This window comes from Triticum dicoccoides, chromosome 6B (assembly GCF_002162155.2).
Source record: "Triticum dicoccoides isolate Atlit2015 ecotype Zavitan chromosome 6B, WEW_v2.0, whole genome shotgun sequence".
NCBI lineage: Eukaryota > Viridiplantae > Streptophyta > Magnoliopsida > Poales > Poaceae > Triticum > Triticum dicoccoides.
The window spans coordinates 439467087-439488718 of record NC_041391.1 but is presented as its reverse complement, the minus strand read 5'-3'; the positions used below and the strand labels follow the sequence as shown (position 1 = coordinate 439488718).

The following is a 21632-nucleotide window of genomic DNA, read 5'->3' as shown; positions in this document are numbered from 1 at the left end:
TAGCGTATTAAGCAAGATGACATGATGTAGAGGAATTAACTCAAGCAATATGATGAAAACCCCATCTTTTTATCCTCGATGGCAATAATACAATACGTGCCTGGCTGCCCTGACTGTCACTAGGAAAGGAGACCGCAATATTGAACCCAAAGCTAAGCACTTCTCCCATTGCAAGAAAAACCAATCTAGTTGGCCAAACCAAACCAATAGTTTGAAGAGAATTACAAAGATATCAAATCATGCATATAAGAATTCAGAGAAGATTCAAATAATGTTCATAGATAAGTTGATCATAAATCCATAATTCATCAGATCTCGGCAAACACACCGCAAAAAAGTATTACATCGAATAAATCTCCAAGAACATCAAGGAGAACATGGTATTGAGAATCAAAGAGAGAGAGAAGAAGCCGTCTAGCTACTAGCTATGGACCCGTAGGTCTGACATAAACTACTCACGCTTCATCGGAAGGGCAATAGAGTTGATGTAGAAGCCCTCCATGATCGAGTCCCCCTCCGGCAGGATGCCGGAAAAGGCCCCTAGATGGGATCTCACAGGTATAGAAGGTTGCGGCGCTGGAAAAGTGTTTTCATGGCTCCCCCTATTGGTTTGGGGATATATGGGAATATATAGGCGAAGAAACTAGGTCAGGAGGTGCACGAGGGGCCCACAAGGGTGGGGCCGCGCCCTCCATCCTTGTGGCCGCCTCGTGGCTCCTCCAACTTGATCTCCAAGTCACTGGTGTGTCTTCTGGTCCAAGAAAAATCATCGCGAAGGTTTTATTCCGTTTGGACTCCCTTTGGTATTCCTTTTTTGTGAAACTCTAAAACAAGAAAAAAAACAGAAACTGGCACTAGGCTCTAGGTTAACAGGTTAGTCCCAAAAGTACTATAAATAACATACTAATGCATATAAAAACATCCAAAACAGATAATATTGTAGCATGGAACAATCAAAAATTATTGATATGTTGGAGACGTATCACCCCTCTCCCTCCCACCTATATATATGTGGGGGGCGCCCTAGCACACACCAGATCAATTGTTAGCTGTGTGCGGCGCCCCCCTCCACCGTTTACACCCCCGGTCATATTTTCATAGTGCTTAGGCGAAGCCCTGCGAGGATCACTTCACCATCACCGTCTCCACGCCGTGCTGCTGACAGAACTCATTTACTACCTCGACGACTTGCTGGATCAAGAAGGCGAGGGACGTCACTGAGCTGAACGTGTGCAGAACGCGGAGGTGTCGTGCATTCGGTACTGGATCGGTTGACGTGAGAAGAAGTTCTACTACATCAACCGCGTTATGAAATGCTTCCGCTTACGGTCTACGAGGGTATGTAGACACACTCTCCCCTTCGTTGTTATGCATCTCCATGGATAATCATTGCGTGTGTGTAGAATTTTTTTGTTTTCCATGCAACGATTCACAACAGCCGGAAGTCCGGTTATTCTTAGCGGGGGACGGTCGCCGATGATGGCAATAACCCTATCATGCCAGTTCTTCCTCTACACTCGTCCTGTGAGAGCACAACCCTCGAGCGGTAGGGCCGTAATCATCCCCTAATCTTGGAGGGTTGATGACCCACAAGTATAGGGGATCAATCGTAGTCCTTTCGGTAAGTAAGAGTGTCGACCCCAATGAGGAGCAGAAGGAAATGACAAGTGGTTTTCAGCAAGGTATTCCTTGCAAGCACTGAAATTATAAGTAACGAGTAGTTTGATAGAAAGATAATTTGTAACGAGCAAATAACGATAGTAGTAACAAAATTGCAGCAAGGTAACCCAATCCTTTTGAGGCAAAGGACAGGCCAAAACGGTCTCTTATGATAAGCAAAGCGTTTTTGAGGGTACACGAGAATTTCATCTAGTCACTTTCATCATGTTGGTTTTATTTGTGTTCGCTAGTTTGATAATTTGATATGTGGGTGGACCGGTGCTTAGGTAGTGTTGTTACTTGACAAACCTCCTACTTATGATTAACCCCCCTCGCAAGCATCCGCAACTACGAGAAAAGTATTAATTAAGAATAAATTCTAGCCATAGCATTCAACTTTTGGTTCCAATTCAGTCCCTTATGGAATAGCGCATAAACTAGGGTTTAAGCTTTTGTCACTCTCGCAACCCATCATCTAATTACTAATCCACAATTCATTCCCTTAGGCCCAAATATGGTGAAGTGTCATGTAGTCAATGTTCACATGACACCACTAAGGGAATCACAACATACATAATATCAAAATACCAAACACATATAAAATTCACATGATTACTTGTAGCATGATTTCTCCCATGGCCTCAAGAACAAAAGTAACTACTCACAAATGATAATCATGCTCAAGATCAGAGGGGCATTAAATAGCATAAAAGATCTGAACATATAATCTTCCACCAAATAAACCATATAGCAATCAACTACAAGATGTAATCAACACTACTAGTCACCCACAAGTACCAATCTATAGTTCTGGCACAAATATTGAACACAAGAGATGAACTAGGGTTTGACAGGAGGTGGTGCTATTGAAGATGTTGATGGAGATTTCCCTCCCCAAGATGGGAGAGTTGTTGGTGATGATGTAGACGATGATTTCCCCCTCCGGGAGGTAAGTTCCCCCGGCGGAATCACTCCGCTAGAGGGCAAAAGTGCTCCTGCCCAAGTTCCGCCTCGAGATGGCGGCGCTTCGTCCCGAAAGTCCTCTCCTTTTTTTCTAGGTCAAAATGACTTATATTCCAAAATATGGGCACTAGAGGTGGGCTGGGCTGAGCACAACCCACCAGGGCGCGCCCTGGTGTCTTGTGCTCACCAGGTGGCCCCCTTCCGGTAGTTATTTTCTCCAGTATTTCTTATATATTCCATAAAAATTCCTCGTGAAGTTTCGGCTCATTTGGAGTTGTGCAGAATAGGTAGCCTGACGTAGCTTTTTCAGGTCCAGATTTCCAGCTGCCGGAATTCTCTCTCTTTGTGTGAACCTTGCATATTATAAGAGAAAAGGCATTAGAATTACTCCAAAAAGCAGTATTATGCATTAAAACATTATAAATAACAGTAGGTAAACATGATGCAAAATGGATGTATCAACTCCCCCAAGCTTAGACCTTGCTTGTCCTCAAGCGAAAACCAAAATTGAAAAACATGTCCACGTGCTTAGAGAGAGAGAGAGGTGTCGATAAAAACAAAATACGGACATAGAAGCATCATGTAAATTATTATAACAGCAACAAACTTTAACATAATACTTTTATCATAGAACTTCTATCATAGAATTCTCATGAATAAGTAACAATTCATCACAACATTGAGGTATAAAGCATAAACTCTACTGGAAACCAACAAACTATGTTCTCATTCAACTTTGCAACTACAATACATCATCTTTTCAGAAAGGGTCATGTATCGGAGCCTTTAGGCAAGTTCACATACTCAACCATCATGCAGTCTTCTATGATTGCTAACACTCATCGCATACACATGAGCAAAATGTTTCAACCAGACACATACAAAGATAGGGGCTTATAATTTCGCCTCCCAACATATTCGCCTCAAGGCTGATGTCAACAATAATAACTCATGCTATCCATATCCAACTGGATATATGTGCCTAGATCTTTCCTTACCACGTGATGCTTGCCAAAAGAGAAAAATAAAAAGGAATAGAGAGAGAAACTTTGAATCTTGCATGAAAGTAAATACATAAAAGTAAAATATAGGCCCTTCGCAGAGGGAAGCAGGGGTTGCCATGCACTTTTTGTTGTATGCTCAATCCCTTAGTGCAAAAGAACGTCACGTTATATTGCCCCTTATGATAGCAACCTTTATTATGCAGTCTGTCGCTTTTATTCTTTGCCATCACAAGTTCGTACAATGCTCAATTTTCTCTTACACTAAATGATCTAACACTTTTAGAAGCAATTTTTATTGCCTTATTGCACCGATGACAACTTACTTGAAGGATCTTACTCAATCCTTAGGTAGGTATGGTGGACTCTTGAAAATAAGATTTGGGTTTAAGGGTTTTTGGATGCACAAGTAGTATCTCTACTTGGTGCGGAATTTTTGGCTAGCAAAGATGGGGGGCAAACACCACATGTTGAAGGATCTATGATAATATAACTTCTATATGAATATGAACAAACATAAATCATTACGTTGTCTTTCTTGTCCAACGTCAACAATTTTGGCATATAATAATTTGATGGGGGCTCACAATCATAACAGATGTCCAAGGTAGCATATTTCTATGTGAATCTTCTCTTCCCTTATTAATTCTTTCATGAATTGCATCATTGACCAATGATATGTTTGTTAATCTCCAATAAAATTTTCTACTTATACTTTTCCTTATGTGGTGTCATTACTTACCATTAGATTAGCATACGATCTTTTTAATTTATTTCATTTCTTTTTATTGAAACATGAAAGTAAAGAAAGAAAAACTCAAATTAAACTTTATTATATATTTCTCACACGATTACAAAGATAGATCACTAAGAAAACTCTCGAAAAGAAAGGATCGAACTAAACTTCTATTCATCTAAAGCAAAAGATAACTATTGATCGAACTAAGGTAAATAAAGGCAAAAGATAGTGGAGGTGATATGATACCGGGGCAACCCCCCCCCCCCAAGCTTGGCGCAAGCCAAGGGGAGTGCCCATACCCGATACTCAATTTTATTTTGGTGATGAAGAAGGAGGTGATGGTGATGATGTAGTAGCGATCTTGTCCTTCATGATCAAGAGATTCTCCAATCTATGGATGACGCTCCGGAGGGCGATGATGTGCTCTTGCAATAGAATATATTCACGGGTGAGATATTTATTTTGCACATGAACCGTTTCAATGATCCGAAAGGCTTCGATCTCGGTGGGGGTGAGACGATCATAGTAAGGTTTAAGGATATCTTCTTCTTCTTCCTCGGCAGGCCAGGCCTGCTTAACCACCGGCGCTTGATTTCCGATGGCCTCCTTGCTCTTGCCCCCTTCGAGAGGTTCTTCGGGCTCCTCTCTCTTCAGCTCGGTCTTCATAAACCAAGCATCCTCTTCTACGTTGTTGGAGGAGGGAGAAGACATGATGCCTGGCTTAACATATATGACCGAAAACAGCAAGAAAAGAAACAGAAGATTTCTCTGCGATATGGTGATCAATAGGTTCCGGGGGGTATATAAAGTTTTTTTTATCTTGGGAAACAAGCAAATGGAAGAAAAACGGAGTCCAGAAGGTACCCGAGGTGGTCACAACCCACCTGGGGCCAGGCGCGCACTGGTGTCTTGTGCCCACCAGGGGTGCCTTTCTTGTTGTTTCTTATTTTCCTAATTTTTGTTATATTCCAAAATGGACAGAAAATATTTTTTGCGGATTTTTAGGAGTCTATTTACTTACCGTATCATGTACCTCCTTTTTTCATGATTCTGGAGTGTTCCGGAAGGTTTCTTTTATATATTCTTCCGGTGTCATAGTTTGGATAATATTGCTTTCAACATTAATGGGTGTACCTGAGATATAATGTTTTATCATTGTCCATTAACAACCTTCGGGTTAGTACCTTCGGCATTATTTATTTTGATAGCTCTAGATCAATAAACCTCCTCGATAACATAGGGTCCTTCCATTTGGAGAGGAGTTTTGCTGTAAAGAATCTAAAAAGAGAGTTGTACAAAAGAACATATTCCCCAACTTTGAACTCACGCTTTTGGATTCTTTTATCATGCCATCTTTTAACCTTTTCTTTAAATAACTTGGCATTTTCATAAGCTTGGGTTCTCCATTCATCTAATGAGCTAATATCAAATAACCTCTTTTCACCAACAAGTTTGAAATCATAGTTGAGTTCTTTAATTCCCCAATAAGCTTTATGTTCTAACTCAAGAGGCAAATGACAAGCTTTTCCATAAACCATTTTATAAGGAGACATACCCATATGATTTTTATATGTTGTCCTGTAAGCCCAAAGTGTATCATCTAATTTCTTATACCAATTCTTCTAGGACCTATTGACAGTCTTTTGTAAAATTAATTTTATTTCTCTATTGCTAACTTCAACTTGGCCACTAGACTGAGGATGATAGGGTGATGCAATTATATGGTTAACATCATACTTGCCAAGCATTTTACGGAAAGCACCATGAATAAAGTGTGAATCACCATCAGTCATTAAATATCTAAGGACTCCAAACTTTGGGAAAATAACTTCTTTAAGTATTTTAATAGAGGTGTTGCGATCAACACTACTAGTTGGAATAACTTCTACCCACTTAGTAACATAATGAACAACCAAAATATGAGTATACCTATTAGAGGAAGGAAAAGGTCCCATGTAATCAAATCCCCAAACATCAAATGGTTCAACAACAAGTGAATAATTCATAGGCATTTCTTGACGCTTACCGATATTACTATTCTTTTACATTCATCACAAGATAAGACGAACTTACGAGCATCCTTGAAGAGAGTAGGCCAATAAAACCCAGATTGCAATACCTTGTGAGCAATTCTGTCTCCCGCGTGATGTCCTCCATAAGCTTTGGATTGACATTTCCATAGGATTTGTTCCTGTTCATGCTCAGGTACACAACGTCTAATAATATCATCTACTCCTTTATAAAGATGTGGGTCATCCCAAAAATAATGTCTTAAATCATAGAAGGGAATTTTTCTTTTGTTGGTATGTAAAGCTAGGGGGTATGCATTTAGCAACAATATAATTAGCATAGTCAGCATACCAAGGTATACTATTAGAAACATTTATTGCAGCTAATTGCTCATTAGGAAAACTATCATCAATAGGTAGTGGGTCATCAAGAGCATTCTCCAACCTAGATAGGTTATCAGCTACGGGGTTCTCCGCTCCTTTTCTATCAGTGATATGCAAATCAAATTCTTGTAGCAAGAGAACCCATCAAATAAGCCTAGGTTTGGCATCTTTCTTTTCCATAAGATACTTTATTGCAGCATGATCAGTGTGAAAAATAACTTTTAAATCTACAATATAGGATCTAAATTTATCACAAGCAAACACCACTGCTAGAAATTCTTTTTCATTAGTAGCATAATTTCTTTGTGCACTGTCTAGAGTTTTACTTGCATAATGAATACCATTTAGTTTCTTATCAACTCTTTGTCCTAGAACAACACCAACAACGTAATCACTAGCATCACACATAATTTCAAAAGGCAAGTTCCAATCAGGTGGTTGAACAATAGGTGCAGAAATTAAGACTTTCTTGAGTGTTTAGAAGGCTTCTAAACAATCATCATGAAAAACAAAAGGAATATCTTTTTGCAAAAGATTTGTAAGAGGCCTAGAAGTTTTAGAAAAGTCTTTGATAAATCTCCGATAGAAACCAGCATGACCAAGGAAACTATGAATACCTTTGATATCTTTAGGACATGGCATTTTCTCAATTGCATCAACCTTAGCTTTGTCCACCTCAATACCTCTTTCAGAAATTTTATGGCCCAAAACAATACCTTCGTTAACCATAAAGTGGCACTTCTCCCAATTCAAGACAAGATTTTTTTGCTCACATCTCTGCAAAACTCGATCAAGATTGCTTAAACAATCATCAAAAGACTTCCCATAAACAGAAAAGTCATCCATGAAAACTAACAATATTTTCACAAAATTCAGAAAACATAGCAGTCATACATCTTTGAAAGGTAGCAGGTGCATTGCATAAACCAAAAGGCATACGTCTATAAGCATAAGTTCCAAAAGGACAAGTAAAAGTGGTCTTTTCTTGATCAGGTTGAGAAACAGGTATTTGTGAAAAACCAGAATATCCATCAAGGAAGCAAAAATGTGTGTGCCTGGATAATCTTTCTAGCACTTGATCAATAAAAGGCAGAGGGTAATGATCTTTTTTAGTTGCTTTGTTTAATTTTCTAAAATCACTTACCATTCTATAGCCTGTAACATTTTTTGTGTGGAATAAGTTCATTCTTATCATTTGGAACAACAGTAATACCTCCTTTCTTAGGGATACAATGTACACGACTTACCCATCTACTAACAGCTATAGGATAGATTATACCTGCTTCCAGAAGTTCTAATATTTCCGTTCTTACCACTTCTTTCATCTTCGGATTTAACCGACAGTGGTGATCAACAACAGGTTTAGCATCAGGTTCCATATTAATCTTGTGCTGACAGAGTAGGACTGATGCTCTTAAGATCATCAAGAGTATATCCAATAGCAGCTTGGTGCTTCCTTAGAACTTTCAATAATCTTTCTTCTTCATGTTCTGAAAGGTTAGCACTAATAATAACATGATATATCTTCTTCTCATCAAGATAAGCATATTTTGAAGTGTCGGGTAACTGTTTTAATTCAAACACAGGATCACCTTTAGGTGGAGGAGGACCTCCTAGAGTTTCAATATGCAAATTGTGTTTAAGCAGAGGACGTTGTTCAAAGAAAATCTTATCTATTTCATTTCTTTCATGCATATGTATATCATTCTCATGGTCTAGCAAATATTGTTCTAGTGGATCAGTAGGAGGTACAGCAATAGAAGCAAGACCAATTATTTCATCGTTACTAGGCAATTCTTTCTTATGGTGCTTTCTACTAAACTTGGAAAAATTAAACTCATGAGACTCATCACCAAAGCTAACACCGACAATTTGTTTCTCACAATCTATTTTAACATTAACGGTGTTCAAGAAAGGTCTGCCAAAGATAATGGGATAAAAATCATCTTGTGGGGAATCAAGAACAAGAAAATCAGTAGGGTATTTTATTTTCCCACACAAGACTTCAACATCTCTGACAATCCCAAGTGGTGTGATGGTGTCTCTATTAGCAAGTTTAATAGTAACATCTATATGTCTTCTATTTCAGCGGGTGCCATGTCATTCATAATTTCCTGATATAAGCTAAAAGGAATATCACTCACGCTAGCACCTATGTCGCATAAACCATGATAACAGTGATCTCCTATTTTAACTAAGACAACGGGCATGCCAACAACGGGTCTATGTTTATATTTTTCATTGGGTTTGGCAATTCTAGCAGCTTCATCACAGAAGTAAATAACATGCCCATCTATATTTTCAACCAGGAGATCCTTAACCATAGCAACACTAGGTTCTACTTTGATTTGTTCAGCTGGTTTAGGTGTTCTAATATAACTTTTGTTGACCACAGTTGAAACTTTAGCATGTTCCTTTATCCTAACAGGAAAATGTGGTTTTTCAATATAAGTAGTAGGAACAACTGGATCAACATTATAGATAATAGTTTCATCTTTAGCTATTACCGGTTCTTTAATTTCTTCTTTAATAGGTGGGTGATATTTAAACCACTTCTCCTTAGGGAGATCAACATGAGTAGCAAAATATTCACAAAAGGAGGCTACTATCTCAGAGTCAAGTCCATATTTAGTGCTAAACTTTTGAAAAGCATCGGTATTCATAAAAGTTAACACAATCAAACTTAAACTTAATACCTGACTCTTTACCTTCTTCGAGTTCCCAATCTTCAGAGTTGTGTTTAATTCTTTCCAAGAGATCCCACCGGAATTCAATAGTATTCTTCATAAAGGAACTAGTACAAGAAGTGTCAAGCATGGATTGATCATTATGAGAAAGCCTAGCATAGAAGTTCTGAATGATAATTTCTCTCGAGAGCTCATGGTTGGGGCATGAATATAACATTGACTTAAGCCTTCCCCAAGCTAGAGCGATACTTTCTCCTTCACGAGGCCAAATTATATATATATATATATATATATATATGTATATATGTATTCGATCACGATGAACTAGATGCATAGGATAATTTTTTTGATGGAATTCCAATTTCAATCGATTCCAATTCCAAGATCCAATATCATCGCATAGCCTATACCATGCCAATGCTTTTCCCTTCAAAGATAAAGGGAAAACCTTCTTCTTAGCTTCTTCTCCGGGTAAACCTGCAAGCTTAAACAATCCATAAATTTCATCCACATATATAAAGTGCATATCAGGATGTTCGGTTCCATCTCCTACATAAGGATTAGCTAGCAATTGTTCTATCATACCCAAAGAAATTTCATATTCAGTATTTTCAGTTGGTCAGTGGGTTGAGGAGCAACTAATTGTGGTTCCGATCGAGGTGAAGATACCCCGAACAAACTCCTCAAAGGATTGTTCTCCATAGTAACAAGTGACAATAAATTTCAGCATGTAGTAATATTTTTTTCTTACCAATTTCCAATTACCAAAAGCGCTTCACTCCACGACAACGGTGCCAGAAAAGAGCCTTCATGACCCACAAGTATAGGGATCAATCGTAGTCCTTTCGATAAGTAAGAGTGTCGAACCCAATGAGGAGCAGAAGAAAATGACAAGTGGTTTTCAGCAAGGTATTCTCTGCAAGCACTGAAACTATAAGTAACGAGTAGTTTGATAGCAAGATAATTTGTAACGAGCAAGTAACGATAGTAGTAACAAAAGTGCAGCAAGGTAGCCCAATCCTTTTGAGGCAAAGGACAGGCCAAAACGGTCTCTTATGATAAGCAAAGCATTCTTGAAGGTACACGGGAATTTCATCTAGTCACTTTCATCATGTTGGTTTGATTTGTGTTCGCTACTTTGATAATTTGATATGTGGGTGGACCGGTGCTTAGATGTTATTCTTACTTGAACAAACCTCCTACTTATGATTAACCCCTTCGCAAGCATCTGCAACCATGAGAAAAGTATTAAGAATAAATTCTAACCATAGCATTAAACTTTTGGATCCAATTTAGTCCCTTACGGAATAGCGCATAAACTAGCGTTTAAGCTTCTGTCACTCTCGCAACCCATCATCTAATTACTACTCCACAATGCATTCCCTTAGGCCCAAATATGATAAAGTGTCATGTAGTGGATGTTCACATGACACCACTAAGGGAATCACAACATACATATTATCAAAATATCGAATACACATAAAATTCACATGATTACTTGCAACATGATTTCTCCCATGACCTCAAGAACAAAAGTAACTACTCACAAATGATAATCATTCTCAAGATCAGAGGGGCATTAAATAGCATAATGGATCTGAACATATAATCTTCCACCAAATAAACCATATAGCAATCAACTACAAGATGTAATCAACACTACTAGTCACCCACAAGTACCAACCTATAGTTCCGGTACAAAGATTGAACACAAGAGATGAACTAGGGTTTGAGAGGAGATGGTGCTATTGAAGATGTTGATGGAGATTGCCCTCCCCAAGATGGGAGAGTTGTTGGTGATGATGATGACGATGATTTCCCCTCCAGGAGGGAAGTTCCCCGGCTGAATTGCTCCGCCGGAGGGCAAAAGTGCTCCTGCCCAAGTTCCGCCTCGAGATGGTGGCGCTTCGTCCCGAAAGTCCTCTCCTTATTTTTTTTCTAGGTCAAAATGACTTATATATATCAGAAGATGGCACCGGAGGTGAGCTAGGCTGAGCACAACCCACCAGGACGCGCCCTGGTGTCTTGTGCTCACCAGGTGGTCCCCCTCCGGTAGTTATTTGCTCCAGTATTTCTTATATATTCCATAAAAATTCCTCGTGAAGTTTCAGCTCATTTGGAGTTGTGCAGAATAGGTAGCCTGACGTAGCTTTTTCAGGTCCAGATTTCCAATTGTCGGAATTCTCCCTCTTTGTGTGAACCTTGCATGTATGATAGAAAAGGCATTAGAATTACACCAAAAATTATTATTATGCATAAAAACATTATAAATAACAGTAGGTAAACATGATGCAAAATGGACGTATCAAGGGTCACGGTCATCTCCCCACATGGAAGATGGAAGCTGTGCGTCTCTGGCCGCCACCGGTCGATCAAAGCCGTGAGAGCTTACTGGACGAGCGTCGGCGGCTTATGCTTGAACTGCAGGACGAAACCCAATAGCCAGGCTCTCTTGTGGAACGGTGCGTACCGTTCATTGTACTCCATCTTAAGTGTCGCCTTGTGAGCCCTCATCCGTAGTGGCGGGAGCATCTGTGAAAATGAAGAACCAAAGCATAATTAGCATAAACATAATAATTAGCAACTTGTTTTAATCAATTCGAAAAGATTTGGTTTAAGAATGGTAATTACCACTCCATTCTCAATGAAACGGGCACGGTGACCCTTGTCGAACTTAGTGTCAAGCATGGTATACTTAATGCCAATATCGTTCGCAAGAGGTGGCCTCCTAAAAAATTGCATAAACATAAGCATAAGCATACCAAAAGAAAAATTAACATGAACCAGGGTTTATCATGAACTAGGAAACATATTCATCACATTCAAAAAACCTATGAGTTCAATCTTTCAATAATCATAAGAAGATTTTTTAAAAATGAACATGAACTAGGGTTCATCATGTGGTTAAAAAATAAATAAATGCATATATCAAGATGCAATCATAAATGTTCAAATGCATCATATCATACCATATTTCTCCAACAACATCCAGTATGCATCATATCATATTTTTTTCAAAAACAAAAACATGAACTAGAGTTCATCTTAAGCATATTTCCTCAAACAACCTCCACTATACGTCATGCATCATATCATATCAACATGCATCATATCAAAAAACAAATTCCTCCAACATGCATCATATCTAAACAAATTTCTCCAAAAAAATATGAAATAGGGTTCATGCAACTAGTGACTAGAGTTCATATCTAACACTATAGAACATCTAGAATCAACCTAAATCAATCCTAGGGTATACAAAAATTTAATCTAGTTCAAAAAGGGGAAGTGATTTGAATCAAATAATGCGATGAATCAGAAGCTATTTGACTAAAACTAATTGGAGGGATCGGAGGAACTTACTTTTCTCGTTTCGGGGCCATCTCGATCGGCAAAAACGGTGAAGAAACGACGAAGATCAGAGGGGGGGGAGTGGAGGAGATGAGAGATGGGGCGAGAGGAATTGCTCTGTTCGTGGGGATGGGGGGATAAGTGAAGGAAATATGCCCTAGAGGCAATAATAAAGTTATTATTTATTTCCTTATTTCATGATAAATGTTTATTATTCATGCTAGAATTGTATTAACCGGAAACATGATACATGTGTGAATACATAGACAAACTTAATGTCACTAGTATGCCTCTACTTGACTAGCTCATTAATCAAAGATGGTTATGTTTCCTAACCATAACATGTGTTGTCATTTGATTAATGGGATCACATCATTAGAAGAATGATGTGATTGACTTGACCCATTCCGTTAGCCTAGCACTTGATCGTTTAGTATGTTGCTATTGCTTTCTTCATGACTTATACATGTTCCTATGGCTATGAGATTATGCAACTCCCGTTTACCGGAGGAACACTTTGTATGCTACCAAACGTCACAACGTAACTGGGTGATTATAAAGGTGCTCTATAGGTGTCTCCGAAGGTACATGTTGGGTTGGCGTAATTCGAGATTAGGTTTTGTCACTCCGATTGTCGGAGAGGTATCTCTGGGCCCTCTCGGTAATACAAATCACTTAAGCCTTGCAAGCATTGTAACTAATGAGTTAGTTACAGGATGATGTATTACAGAACGAGTAAAGAGACTTGCCGGTAATGAGATTGAACTAGGTATTGGATACCGACGATCGAATCTCGGGCAAGTAACATACCGATGACAAAGGGAACAACGTATGTTGTTATGCGGTTTGACCGATAAAGATCTTCGTAGAATATGTAGGAGCCAATATAAACATCCAGGTTCCGCTATTGGTTATTGACCGGAAACAGTTCTAGGTCATGTCTACATAGTTCTCGAACCCGTAGGGTCCGCACGCTTAACGTTACGATGACAGTTATATTATGAGTTTATGAGTTTTGATGTACCGAAGGAGTTCGGAGTCCCGGATGAGATCGGGGACATGGCGAGGAGTCTCGAAATGGTCGAGACATAAAGATCGATATATTGGACGACTATATTCAGAGTTCGGAAAGGTTCCGAGTGATTCGGGTATTTTCGGGGGTACCGGGGAGTTACGGGAATACGAGGAAGAAGCAATGGGCCTCATGGGCCAAGTGGTGGAAGAGAGGAGGCAGGGCGCGCGGCCCCCCTAGCCCAAACCAAATTGGACTAGGGGGGCGGCCCCCCTTTCCTCCTTTTCCTCCCTCTCCTTCCTTCTCCTTCTCCTTCCCTTCCTTCCCCTCTCCTACTTGGACTAGGAAAGAAGGGGGAATCCTACTTGGAGTAGGATTCTCCCCCTTGGGCGCGCCTCCTCCCCTTGGTCGGCCCCCTCCCCCTTGCTCCTTTATATACGGGGGCAGGGGGCACCCCATGACACACAAGTTGATCTACAGATCGTTCCTTAGCCGTGTGCGGTGCCCCCCTTCACCATATTCCACCTCGGTCATATCGTCGCGGAGTTTAGGCGAAGCCCTGCGCTGGTAGAACATCATCATCGTCACCACGCCGTCGTGCTGACGGAACTCACCCCCGACGCTTTGCTGGATTGGAACCCGGGGAACGTTATCGAGCTGAACGTGTGCTGAACACGGAGGTGTCGTACGTTCGGTGCTTGGATCGGTCGGATCGTGAAGACGTACGACTACATCAACCGCATTGTCATAACGCTTCCGCTTACGGTCTACGAGGGTACGTGGACAATACTCTCCCCTCTCGTTGCTATGCCATCACCATGATCTTGCGTGTGCGTAATTTTTTTTAAAATAACTACGTTCCCCAACAATAAGGGGGTGGGGCGGGCGGCCCGCGGGCTTATAAATGTCCATATCCTACCGTCAGGGATCCCGACAGTAGGTTCAGGCAGCCTACCGCCAGGACCAGCGGCGGTAGGGTGGGACGGAGGGAGACGGAGGCCGTTAACACCGCTGACATGGATAAGTTTCTTACCGCTGCAGGTTATGGAGGTAGGCTAGGTAATCCTACCGCCGGGCCTCGTGGCGGTAGGAAAAAGAATCAGATTTTAAAATTTGGTCGAACGGGATCATATCTGAACAAACTACAAAAAAAAAGTCAAAACATGAAATTTTGCCGCACGTTGCAACAGCCATATTTCTTTCTTTCTTCGCACGTCCGCCCCCGCCCTCCTCTCCGAGTAAAGTAGCCCCCGCTGCTCCTCTTCTCCTTCCATTCCCCTTCGCTTTCCCCCCTCCCTCCCAAAAACCCTAAACCCTACCTCGACGGGATCGGCCGATCGGCGCCGCGTCCTCGCCGGGTGAGCTCTCCTTCGCCTCTCTCCAGGCGCTCCTTTCGTTTTTTCTTCTTCTGTACTTTTTTTTGCCCGGTCGGTCGGTCGACGCATTGGTCGATTTCCTAAGGATTTCGCTTCGCTCGCGTCGGTGATTTGGTGGGACGGATCGACAGCCAGTGGTCACATGCGTTGCTGCGGTTTTAGTTTTCGGGGTAATTTGGTCTCTGGCGAGTGGCGAGTGGCGAGTAGTGGATGTTTCAGGGTAGGTGGCAGCCGAAAGGACCGATTTCGCGGTCCTGTTCGAAACTTCAGAAATTATAATTGTTTTGTCCTCGCCTGTTCCTTATAGTATCTTCGTCGATCGTTTGCAAATCTGTGTAATGGTTAAGTCCGCCCCTTCTGTCTGTCTCTTTTGCTTAGGATGGATGAATCAGTACGGACTGAACCTGACGCGATTCGTACTTTTCGCGGGGTTTCGATTTTCGACTCGATTGGAGTGTGTAACTTGTATAATCTCGGGTGCTTGAGTTGAACTGCTCCTGACGTCAAACTTGTCGAATTAAATTGTCACTGCCATATGTTGTTGAGCTTTTTCGTGTCGATATCTGGATAGGCAAAATGGTTCAACCGAGGAGATGCTCTGCTATTGATTATAATAATCTATCTGTGATTTTTTCTTCCCTCTATAACTGTTATTTTGGAAATTAAAAGATGGAGTTATATTCCTTAATGCAAGTGTCCAAACCAGGTTTACTACTAGTTAATGATTGCTTCAGATTTTTGTTCTTGAACTGTTAGAAGTGCTTGTCATAGTTAAGACTTAAAGTGAGCAATTTGTAAATCTGAGGTGAAGAAAATAGTTGATTCTCATGGAATCTTCTTACCGGCAACAGTGAAATTACTACTCATGGTATTTATGCATTGTTGGATTGTCAGCTCTGAATCTTGTGATCAATTGGGAGGTACACAACTGTTTGACTTATTTGTTGTGCTGGCCATGGATTGTCAGCTCTGAATCTTGTGATCAGTTGGGAAATACACAACCACGGACTTGTTTGTTCTGCTGGCTGTTGATTGGACTATTGCTGAGCTTGCTTGTATAGTTGGATCAGAGTTGATTCTCTTGCAGCTTTTGCATGCTAACTTTGATTCTCCATAGTAATCTATCTGCGATGTTTTCTTCCCTCTATAACTGTTACTACGGAAATTAAAAGATGGTGTTCCTATTCCTTAATGCAAGTGTCCAAACCAGGTTTACTACTAATTAATGATTGCTTCAGATGTTTGTTCGTGAACTGTTAGAAGTGCTTGTCATAGTCAAGACTTAAAGCGGGCAATTTGTAATTCTGAGGTGAAGAACATAGTTGATTCTCATGGAATCTTCTTACCGGCAACAGTGAAATTACTACTCATAGTATTTATGCATTGTTGGATTGTCAGCTCTGAATTTTGTGATCAATTGGGAGATACACAACTGTTGACTTATTTGTTGTGCTGGCTATGGATTGTAAGTTCTGCATCTTGTGATTATTCGGGAAATACACAACCACGGACTTATTTGTTCTGCTGGCTGTTGATTGGACTATTGCTGAGCTTGCTTGTATAGTTGGATCAGAGTTGATTCTCTTACAGCTTTTGCATGCTCACTTTGATTCTCCATATTAGTTGCTACTCATATAAGTTTCTAAGTATTACTCACTGTACTTATGTGTTCTACTGTTATGTTAGAGGAAATCCTAGAGATTTACGGTCCTTTCATTATACCAGAAAACTACACTTAGTGCCCTTTGAAAAAGAATTGACTAGTGCGTGTGGTATATTGGTACTGCGATTGTTCAGCATTATTCTCACCGCTGTTTTTTGTTGTTGTAATGTGCTGTTACTATCCCCTTGTCAATCTTCATTTTTCTTATGGTTTCTGAATTTGATCACTTCAGGTTGTACTTAGAACGGCATGATCTTTGCCTTCCCATTGGGAGGGTGAGAAGCAACCAAGTATGGCTTCAAGGGCGATCATTAGGAGAAGGAAGCGTCTTTTGGATAATGTTAACACACCTATCCTGTCATCCTCCTTCTCTACTTTCCAGCATGGGGCATTTGGTTTCAAGGCTCAGCCAAGAATAGCGCAGCAATTTCTCGAGCAAAGCTTAGGGGACTCAAAATCTGACAAGGAGAAAGAGCAGTATAGTGTGAATTTGACAAAGGGTGGTCTGCTAGGTCTTGGTAATGGGTTTCCGCAGCGACCAGCTCATGTGATTTCTCTCCATGGTTATGGAATTGGAAGAAGTAATGAATTTGCATTGCCTTTTGGAGCTAGAGGTTTGTTGCAGTCAGTCCGCAGAGCATCAACTGCAACTGCTGGGCAACCTAAGTTGGATATCGAAGAACAGAGTGAGGATCAGAAGCAGAATAAAAAGAAAAAGGAGGCATCCCCAGAAGAATGTGACCAGGCTGTGGAAGGCCTAAGCACAGCAAAAGCTAAAGCCAAAGCCAAGCAGGTGCAAGAATCTCTAAAGGCTAGCCGATCAATCGTACAAAAATTCTGGGCAAGGCTTCTGGGTATTGGCCCTGCTCTCCGAGCTATTGCTTCAATGAGTAGGTCTGTATCTTCTTCCTTGAACTCAAACTTATGACTTTTGATACAAGATATTGTTTTCTGCCTCATTTTTCTGGTGTTCTAAACATACGCAACCTCTCTGTGTGTAGAGCTGACTGGGCTGTAAAGCTGAAGCATGGGAAGGATGAATTTATTTCTACACTGCAGCATTACTGGTTAGGAACAAAGCTACTCTGGGCAGATGTTAGGATTTCATCAAGATTGCTGGTGAAGCTTGCTGGTGGAAAGAGCCTGTCAAGGAGAGAGAGGCAACAACTCACCCGTACAACAGCTGATATCTTCAGGCTGGTACCTGTTGCTGTGTTTATCGTTGTTCCGTTCATGGAATTCTTATTGCCGGTGTTTCTCAAGTTGTTTCCAAACATGCTGCCATCCACTTTTCAAGACAAGATGAAAGAAGAGGTTTGTGATGCAACAACAATAATTACTAAGTGCACTAGTATGATTATACTGTTTAGCTATTACATTTCTCAGCATGCTATTATGCCACCATGTATGTCACAACTTATGATGCATGGGTTACCTGCCCTGTGTTAAGCAGACGTGCATGTGCAGTACATCATCATTCTGGTTCCATGGTTTGTTGACCCTGCTGTTCACTATCTCCTGATATGACAGATTTATGTGTATCAATGTTTGAATTGATCTCGTAGTTACATTTCTATATGAACCACAAACATTGTTACTTTGCAAATTGGTTGGCTCAAGAATGCAGTTCATGTTCCGATGCAGGAAGCGTTGAAAAGGAAACTGAAAGCAAGGATGGAGTATGCAAAGTTTCTGCAAGATACTGCAAAAGAAATGGCAAAGGAAGTCCAAACATCACGTAGTGGAGAAACTAAACAGACCGCTGAAGATCTGGACGAATTTTTAAACAAGGTATCAGTTGTATATAACATCCTTGTGTGAATAGTTTTATAATGTATAGTGTATACTATGAATTCGTTTATACGATATTCTCTTGGATAATGTACTTTAAACTGCAATTAGGTTAGGAAAGGTGAACGTGTATCCAATGATGAAATCTTGAACTTCGCGAAGCTGTTTAATGATGAACTGACTTTGGATAACATGAGCAGGTTACATCTTATTTGAATTTTGAACATCCTTGTAATATCACAGTTATACCAGAGCTGATCAATGTTTTTCTGCAGACCACGCTTGGTAAATATGTGCAAATATATGGGTATTCGGCCTTTTGGTACGGACCATTACTTGAGGTTCATGCTTCGCAAAAAACTGCGCGAGTAAGTATTTGGTTTAAAAACGTGAAATATAGTCTGCTATTGGTGAAGTAGAGGGATATGCATGGAAATATTAAACTTATAATTGTATCGCAGAGCGCTAATTAGCTTGCATCTAATCATTATTTGCTATTGCTCGTAATAACGGAAGTGCCAATCTTCGAGATAAGCCCATTGTGGAGACATGAGATTAATACAATGTTTATAGAGAACTAACCAAGTAACCAAACAATTGTCCAAATTATAATATCAAGTGTGTATTGTAATCTCTGTTAATATATGTAAGACAAATACAGAGTAGTTTGCTTGATGTTGAAGCTGTTAAGTATATATGTTGTGTTTGTCTTGTACAGGCCCAGGCCCATAGTCTAGAGTGAGGCCCAGGCCCATGTAACCTTGTATATCTCTCTCTCCTCCTCAATACAGAAAACAGTTGGTCATTCTCTCTTCCTCACGTTTTCTAACATGGTATCAGACCAGGACCAAACCCTAGTCCCTCTTCCAGCCGCCACCCATGAAATCGCCGCCGGTGAGGTGATTCAGGCGGATCTATCTGGTGAGGAGACATCCACATCGCTGCCCCATCCCATCTTCGTCATCAACCTGTAGGAGCTGCTCTCCAGCAGCTCCTCTGTGTGTCTTCACAGCTACTCTGTGAGAATACTTCCCCTGCTCTCCAGCAGCCATCTCCAGCAAGCTCTTGGTGCCTTCCCTGCTCTACAGCAAGCTCCAGGCGTTCCCCCTCCTATCTAGCAAGATCCAGCAAGCTCCTCCTTCTATCCAGTGAGATCCAGCAAGCAGCAGCCAGCCTAGTGGGTTGCTGCTCCTGTTTGTGGCTGTCTGCTGCTCATCTCTTGTCGCTGCCTGCAGCTGCTATCAAATTGGGTGTTTCCAGCTGCTGGCCGCTCACCACTATGGCAAGAAATGATTTCGGATTTGGTTCTTTGATCATAGATATCAAGCTTGATAGTTCAAACTACAGGGAATGGGCATTTTCTGCCCGGACTGTCTTGAGGACGGCTGGTTTTGTCTCTCATCTGACAGATGATCCACCTAGTCCAAATGATGATGCAGCAAGGAAGTCTTGGCAAAAGATTGATGATCGTGTGATGGGAGTTTTAATTCTGGGTGTTGAACCCTCACTCCGAATGAGTCTTGAGCATCACACTTCAGCTAAAGAGATATGGAAGTACTTTGAGCAGCGCTACCTTCAGCCCAGCAGTGCACTTCATTTCTCCTTGTTGCAGAATTTACACAACACTCGGCAGCCAGAAGACATGTCCATAGAAGAGTACTATGGAGCTTTCACTCGCATCACTGGGCAGCTAGGTTCCATGGTTCCAAAGGGTAATTCTGGTTGTGAGTCATGTGCAGCGAAGGAAAAGTACGACCATCAGACTCTCATGTTTCAGTTTGTGATGGGTCTCAAGCCAGACTTTGAGAACATTCGCACTCAATTGCTTGGTCGTACGACTCCTCCCACCTTGACAGAGGCACTTGCTAGCTTGATCGCCGAGGAGACTCGTCTCCGTTCTCTTGGGACTACTTCTGCGCAGACTCTACACACTAGTGTTCTGGCTTTTCCTCAGCGGCCAGGTGCCTCCAAGGCCACACCTTCAGCTGTCATCTGCTCGTTCTGCAAGAAGACAGGACATCATAGAGATGGTTGTTTCAAGCTTCATCCAGAGCTGTTAGCTGAGTTTCAGGCTAGACGGGCCCTCAATCAGCAGCGTCGTGCACCCCAGGCTCCTTATCAACAGCAAGCGAGGGGTGCTTCTGCATCTGTTCTCTCTCAGCCCGCCGTTGCTGCAACCCAGCCTTGGGTTCTGGACTCTGGAGCTTCTTTCCATGTGACCTCTGATCGCTCTCAGCTTGTGTCTTGCCAGCCAGTGCGGGATGGTGCCTCTGTTCAGACTGCTGATGGTACACCTTGTTCTATTACTCATCAGGGTTCTCTTTGCACATCCAAGTTTTCTGTTCCTGCCATCTCCTTTGCTCCAGAGCTGTCCATGAATCTTATGTCTGTTGGCCAGCTTGCTGATATGAACTACTTTGTTGGTTTTGATGACTCATTTTGTTATGTGCAGGACCGTCAGAGCAAGAGGGTCATTGGAACTGGCCATCGCCGTAGAGGATCCACATCCCTCTACATCCTTGACACCTTACACCTTCCTTCAGCTCCCACCACATCCGCGTTCCGGATGGTTGCATCAACATCAAGATCCACTTCGTCGTTTTCTTTTGCCCAGTGGCACCATCGCTTAGGTCACTTGTGTGGTTCTCGTTTATCTACCCTTGTTCGACAAGGTGTTTTGGGTCATGTTTCCATAGATGATGGTTTTCACTGTAAGGGTTGTAAGCTAGGGAAACAAATACAGCTTCCATACTCTTCCAGCACTACTCATTCTAGTCATCCTTTTGATTTAGTGCACTCTGATGTATGGGGTCCTTCCCCCTTTGTTTCAAAAGGTGGCCACAAACATTATGTCATATTTGTTGATGATCACTCTCGACATACTTGGGTCTATTTTATGAAGCATCGTTCTGAGTTGTTTTCTATATATAAGGCTTTTGTACATATGGTCCATACTCAGTTTTCCAGTGCTGTTCGTGTTTTTCGTTCTGACTCCGG

General features: G+C 41.2%; 1 protein-coding gene across 1 annotated transcript in view; it reads left to right on the top strand.

Moving 5' to 3' along the window:
• The first annotated feature begins 15033 nt into the window (after positions 1-15033).
• Positions 15034-21632, top strand: part of LOC119324587 (mitochondrial proton/calcium exchanger protein-like) — a 14878-nt gene continuing 8279 nt past the window's right edge. Inside the window, exons 1-6 of the mRNA XM_037598365.1 lie at positions 15034-15163; positions 17077-17738; positions 17846-18158; positions 18489-18635; positions 18747-18835; positions 18911-19003. Coding sequence (XP_037454262.1) covers positions 17137-17738; positions 17846-18158; positions 18489-18635; positions 18747-18835; positions 18911-19003 — 1244 coding nt within the window. The 5' untranslated portion in view covers positions 15034-15163; positions 17077-17136. The remainder of the gene's footprint in view (positions 15164-17076; positions 17739-17845; positions 18159-18488; positions 18636-18746; positions 18836-18910; positions 19004-21632) is intronic.